The 6,017-nt window shown below is 43.9% G+C and overlaps 1 protein-coding gene across 1 annotated transcript in view; it reads left to right on the forward strand.

Moving 5' to 3' along the window:
• Positions 1-5,730: 5,730 nt before the first annotated feature.
• Positions 5,731-6,017, forward strand: part of NPHS1 (NPHS1 adhesion molecule, nephrin) — a 57,509-nt gene continuing 57,222 nt past the window's right edge. The window contains 1 exon segment of the mRNA XM_068664536.1: positions 5,731-5,755. Within this exon segment, the coding sequence (XP_068520637.1) occupies positions 5,731-5,755 (25 nt within the window).

The following is a 6,017-nucleotide window of genomic DNA, read 5'->3' on the forward strand; positions in this document are numbered from 1 at the left end:
GAGGGGGAGGGGTTTTTTTGGGGAGGGGGTGGGGTTTTTGGGGGGGGAGGGTTTTGGGGGAAAATGGGGGGGGGGTTGGGGGGAAAGGGGGGGTTTGGGGGGGAAAGGGGGGTTTTGGGGGGGAAAAGGGGAAAAAGGGGGGGGTAAAATAAAATTAAGGGGGGTTTAGGGGAAAATGGGGGAAAAAGGGGGGAAATGGGGGTTATTTAAAAAAATTAAGGGAATTGGGTGAAAATGGGGGGAAAATGGGGAAAATGGGGGGGTTATTTAAAAAAATAAGGGGAAAATGGGTTAAAATGGGGGGGAAAAAGGGTAAATGGGGGGGGTTATTTAAAAAAATAAAGGGGAATTTGAGTGAAAATGGGGGAAAAAGGGTGAAATGGGGGGGTTACTTAAAAAAAAATAAGGGGAAAATGGGTGAAAAAGGGGGAAAATGGGGGGGTTATTTGAAGAATAAGGGGGAATTTAGGTTAAAAAATGGGGGAAAAAGGGGGGAAAATGGGGGGGTTCTTCAAAAAAATAAGGGGAATTTGGGTGAAAATGCGGGAAATGGGGGGGTTATTTGAAAAAATAGGGGGAAAATGGGTGAAAATGGGGAGAAAAAGGGTGAAATGGGGGGTAATTTAAAAAATAAAGGGGAATTGGGTGAAAATGGGGGAGAAATGGTCACAAAAATAAAGGGAAAGGGGTGAAAAGGGGGAGAAAGAGGAAAAATGGGGGGGGGGGGGATGATGAAAAATAGGGAAATTGGATTAAAATGGAGGGGAAAGGTGCCTAAAAATAGGGAAATGGGCTCAAAATGGAGGGGGAAGGCGCTAAAAATGGGGAAATGGGCTCAAAATGGAGGGGGAGGCCTCGAAAATGGGGGAAAAAGGCTCAAAACGGAGGAAACCCCCCCGGAAAAGGAAAAGGGACCCCAAAAAATGGGGAGAAAGCCTCAAAACGGAGGGGAGACCCCCAAAAGGGAAGGAAAAAAGCTCAGAAGTGAAGGAAAACGCCCAAAAATGAAGGAAAACAGCCCAAAAATGAAGGAAAGAATTAAAAAATGAAGGGAAAACCCTCAAAAGTGAAGGAAAAAAGATCAGAAAGTGAAGGAAAGACCCCAAAAAGTGAAGGAAACAAATCAAAATTGAAGGGAAAACCCCCAAAATGAAGGAAAGACCCCCAAAATTAAGGAAAACCCCCAAAAGTGAAGGAAAGACCCCCCAAAATGAAGGAAAAATCCCCCAAAATGAAGAAAAAAAACAAGAATGAATGGCAAACCTCACAAAAATGAAGGAAAACACCCAAAAAAAAGAAGGGAAAAAAATAAAAACGAAGGAAAAACCTCACAAAAATTAAAGGAAAAATACGAGGAATGAAGGAAGACACCCCAAAAGGAAGGAAGACACCCCAAGATGAAGGAAAAACACACAAAAATGAAGGAAAGACACACAAAAAATGAAGGAAAACACCCCAAAATGAAGGAAAACACCCCAAAAATTAAGAAAAACACCGAAAAAATGGAGAAAAACACAAAAAAATGAAGGAGAACCCCCGAAGACGCAGGGGAGCCCCTTAAAATGGCGGAGCGCCCCTCAAGAGCGAGGAAAACGCCTCAAAACCCTGAGGAGAAAAATCCTCAAAAACCAGCGAAACCCCCAAAAAACACAGGGGGGCACCCCGAGAGTGTAGTGAACACCCCAGGGGGGTGGGAAGGGGGCAAAAATGGGGGGAAAAAGGTGAAAATCGGGGGAGAAGGGACCCCCCCCCCCCCAGGCGTCTCCTCGGCGTCTCCTTGCCCGCCGACCTTCGGCCTCACCTCCCCGCGCTGATAACGGGGCCCGGACCTTCGGCCCCGGGGGGGGGTGAGGATGAGGGGGGTGACAAGGACAAGGGGGGGGTGGGGACAGGGCGGGGGGGTCACCCCGACTGCCCCCGGGTTGCCCGATTCCGCCTGGTTTGGGCCCAAATCCGTGCTGCTCGCGGGGGTCCCCCGGGGTACCTGGAGATGGGTCCAAATGGCAGTTTTGCCCTCAAATTCACCTTTTTTGCCTCAATTTCACCTAAATCCCCCCTTTTTACCTCAGTTTGCCTTCAAATATCCCTTTTTTCCCCTTAAATACCCCCATTTGCCCCATTTTCCCCTCAAATCCCCCTTTTTTCCCTCAATTACACCTCAAAACCCCTTTTCCCTTGAAATTCCCCTCAAATCCCCCCTTTTTTCCCTCAATTCTCCCCTTTTCCCCAATTTCCCCTCAAATCCCCTCTTTTCTACTCAATTTCCCCTCAAATCCCCCCTTTTCTCCTCAATTCCTCCTCAAATCCCCCCACTCGCCCCGATTTCCCCTCAAATCACCCTTTTTTCCCTCAATTTCCCTTCAAATCCCCCTTTTTCCCCTCAAAGCCCCTCTTTTTTCCCCATTTTCCCCTCAAATCCCCCCATTTTACCTCAAATCCCCGCTTTTCTCCTCAATTTCCCCTCAAATCCCCTTTTTCCCCTGAATTTCACCTCAAATCTCCCTTTTTTCCCCTCAAATCCCGTCTTTTTTTCCCATTTTCCCCTCCATCTCCCCATTCTCCCCAATTTCCACTGAAATTACCCCAATTCTCCCCAATTTCCACCAAATCTCCCAATTCCCCTCAATTCCTCCTCAAATCCCCCATTTGCCCCGATTTCCCCTCAAATCCCCCTTTTTTCCCTCAATTTCCACTCAAATCCCTTTTTTCCCCTCAAATGCCTCTTTTTTTCCCCTTTTCCCCTCAAATCCCCTCTTTTCTCCTCAATTTCCCCTCAAATCCCCCTTTTTTCCTCAATTTCCCTTCAAATTCCCTCAATTTTCTCCCCATTTTCCCCTGTAATCCCCAATTTCCCCCAATTTCTCTCTTTCTCCTTATTCCTCCTCCCAAATTTCCTCATTTTCCTCACTCTTGCCCAATTTCCTTCATTTTTCTCCAATTTTTCCCCAACTCCCCTCACTTTCACCCTGGTCCCACCCCAAATCACCCCCAATTCCCCTCTTTTGCCCCAATTTGGGCCAATTTCCCCCACTTTCCCCCTCCAATCTCCCCAATTTTACCTCAGTTTCCCCTAATTCCCCATTTTTGCCCAATTTCCTCTCTATTTCACCCAATTCCCTCCCACAGCTTCCTTCAGCTCTCCCCAGTTTTCCTTATTTTTGCCGCTTTTCCCCAAATCCCCTCAATTCCCCTAAATCTCCACAAATTTTCCCTCAGTTCCCCCAAATCCCCCAAATTTCACCCAACCCCCCTCACTTTTCCAATTCTCTCCACTTTCACCCCAATTCCCCCCACATTCCAACTTTGGGAAAACAAAAGCCTTGCCTCAGTTTCCCCACACCCGATTTCCCTTTTTTTCCCCCAAATCCCTCATCCCCCCAAATTCTCCACAGATTTTCCGTTTCCCCCACAAACCCCAATTCCTCTCAGTTTTCCCCAAACCCCCTCCCTTCCCCGATTCCCACAAATTTTCCCAAATCTTCCCCCAATTCCCCCCAAATCCTTTCACTTTCCCCCATATCCCCCCCTTACCCCCAAAAACCCCAATTTCACCTCATTTCACCCCCAAATTCGCCTCATTTCACCCCAAAATCACCCCCCCCATTTCCTTTTTCGAGCGGGCCCGCGCATGCGCGCTCCCCCCGCCCCCCCCCCCCCCAATTAACTGGTCATTAATTAACCCCTCGCCATTAATTGCTCATTAATTAACCTGTTGTGGTTAATTAATTAATAATTGCTCATTAATTAACCCACCCCCAGGCTGCGGCCTCCTCAAACCGGGTCCTTAATTACCCGCCCGCTAATTACCTCGCTAATTAATAAGTATTAACGGAGCTTTATTAACGGAGCTTTGTTAATTGGCTGCTCCAGTCGGCGGGTTAATCAGCTAATTAATTAACCGGGGGGGGGTAATTAATTAATTAATGAGGGGGAGGACACTGAGGGGAAGGGAGGCTGAGATGCGGCGTGCCTTCGCGTGGGCCTTCAAAAGCGGGGGAAAAAAGTAAAAATTTGGCTTTTTTGTGGAAATCTGTGAGTAATTATTAATTAATTAATTGATATTTACGCAATTAATAATTAAAAATTAAATAAAAGGGGGTTTGGGGGTGGAGAATGGGCTCTGAGGGGGGAAATGGGCACTGTCAGTCTGTAATCTGCTTTGTTTATGCTTTAAAAGTGGATAAATAATTAAAAATGTCTTAAAATAATTAATTATTGAGGGGAGAATAATTAATTATAGCATTTGCACAAGCATAATTAGTGATTAAAATGGGGAAAAAAAGGGGTTTTTGGGTAGAAATTGGCTCTGTAGGGGAAATGAGCGCCATTGCTCAGCACCGTGTGTTCTCCGTGCCATTAAAAACCAATGTAAATAATTAAAAATAATTAATTTGTGGAGAAACGGGTGATTAATAATTAAAAAAACGGGGTAGGAATATAATTAATGATTAAAATGGTGAGGAAAAGGGGTTTTTTAAGGGTAGAAAATGGGCCCTGAGTGGGAAATTTGGGCAGTCGGTCAGCAGCGTGATTGCTTTCGCTGTTGAAAAGAGCTCAAATTGAGAAAATTTGAGGAAATGTGTGCAAAATAATTAACTGAAAGAGATTAAAATTAATTAAGACGTTGATAATGATGTAATTTATGAGGAAAATGGTGAGAAAAAGGGGATTTTAAGGGCATGCGAGGGTGACCCTCTGAGAGGCGCTTGGCACGGCCTCGCACAAAGACTGCAAACAATGAAGTTTTGAGGAAATCTTTTATTTAATTAATTATCGTGGATATTTTTTACATAAAATTAGTAATAAATAATGTAAAAATAATTAGTAAAAATAATGTAAATTGTGAGGAAAAGGTTTTTTAGGGGCAGGGAGGGGTGGTGAGGGGGAAATCGGAGCTGTCAGCTCTTTGCACGTGCCGTTAAAACAGGCAAAAAAAACGAAATTAATTGAATTATGTGGCAAAAATTGCGTAATTAGTAATTAAAATACAGATAATTACATAAATAATGATGGAAATATCGAAAAAAAGGGGTTTTAAGGGCAAAGATGGGGCTTGGAGGAGGAAACGGGCGCCGACAGGCAGCAGTGTGCCTTCCTTTCGCCTCTAAAACGAAAAAAAATATAAATTAATCACCTCGTATGTTATATATGCATAAAATGTAATACTTTTATTTTTAAAAAGCACAATTAATGTTAAAAATTGGGAGAAAAAGGGTTTTTTAAAGGAAAAAACAAAGTGTTGTGAGGGGGATTGGGTGCTGTCAGCCAGCTGTGGGCTTCCCTACCCCTCTAAAGGCAAAATAAATACAAAATTAATTAAATTAATGAAACGATGAGGTTACACATATATAATAATTAGTTAAAATATTGATAAAAACACAGTTTTTGATTAAAATGGGGGAAAAAGTGGGTTTTAGGGCCCGAAAAGGGCTCTGAAGGGGGAAGTGAGCCCTGTGAGCCCGCAGTGTCCTTTCCTGACCCCTGTAAAAACAAAACAAACGGAAATTTGCTAAATTCTGAGGGAAAAAAATGCACAATATGGTTAAAATGATGATAAAAACACGATTTTGGGTAAAAATGGGGGAAAAAAACGGTTTTTGAGGGCCGAAAAGGCTCTGAGAGGGAGACGAGCGCTGTTACCCTTCCGCGCTCTCTCCTGACCCCTCTAAATCCGAACAAACACAAAACGAATGAAATTATGAGGTAAAATATGCACAATAGCGAGTGAAAATGTTGATTAAAAACACAATAAAAGGTAAAAATGAGGAGAAAAATGGTTTTTGAGGGCCTAAAAGGGCTCTGAGGGGGAGAAGAGCGCTGTTACCCCTCTGAACTTTGCCCTAACCCCTCTAACCCCACAGAAACCCAAAAGTTCTTAAATTATGAGGTAAAATTTGCTCGATATCCATTTAAAATCTCGGTAACAACAATATTAAGCGTAAAAATAGTGGAAAAAGTGTTTTTTTTAGGGCCTGTGTGGTGGAAACGAGCCATTACCCATCTGTGCTCTCCCCCAA

The sequence above is a fragment of the Anas acuta genome, chromosome 33 (assembly GCF_963932015.1).
Source record: "Anas acuta chromosome 33, bAnaAcu1.1, whole genome shotgun sequence".
NCBI lineage: Eukaryota > Metazoa > Chordata > Aves > Anseriformes > Anatidae > Anas > Anas acuta.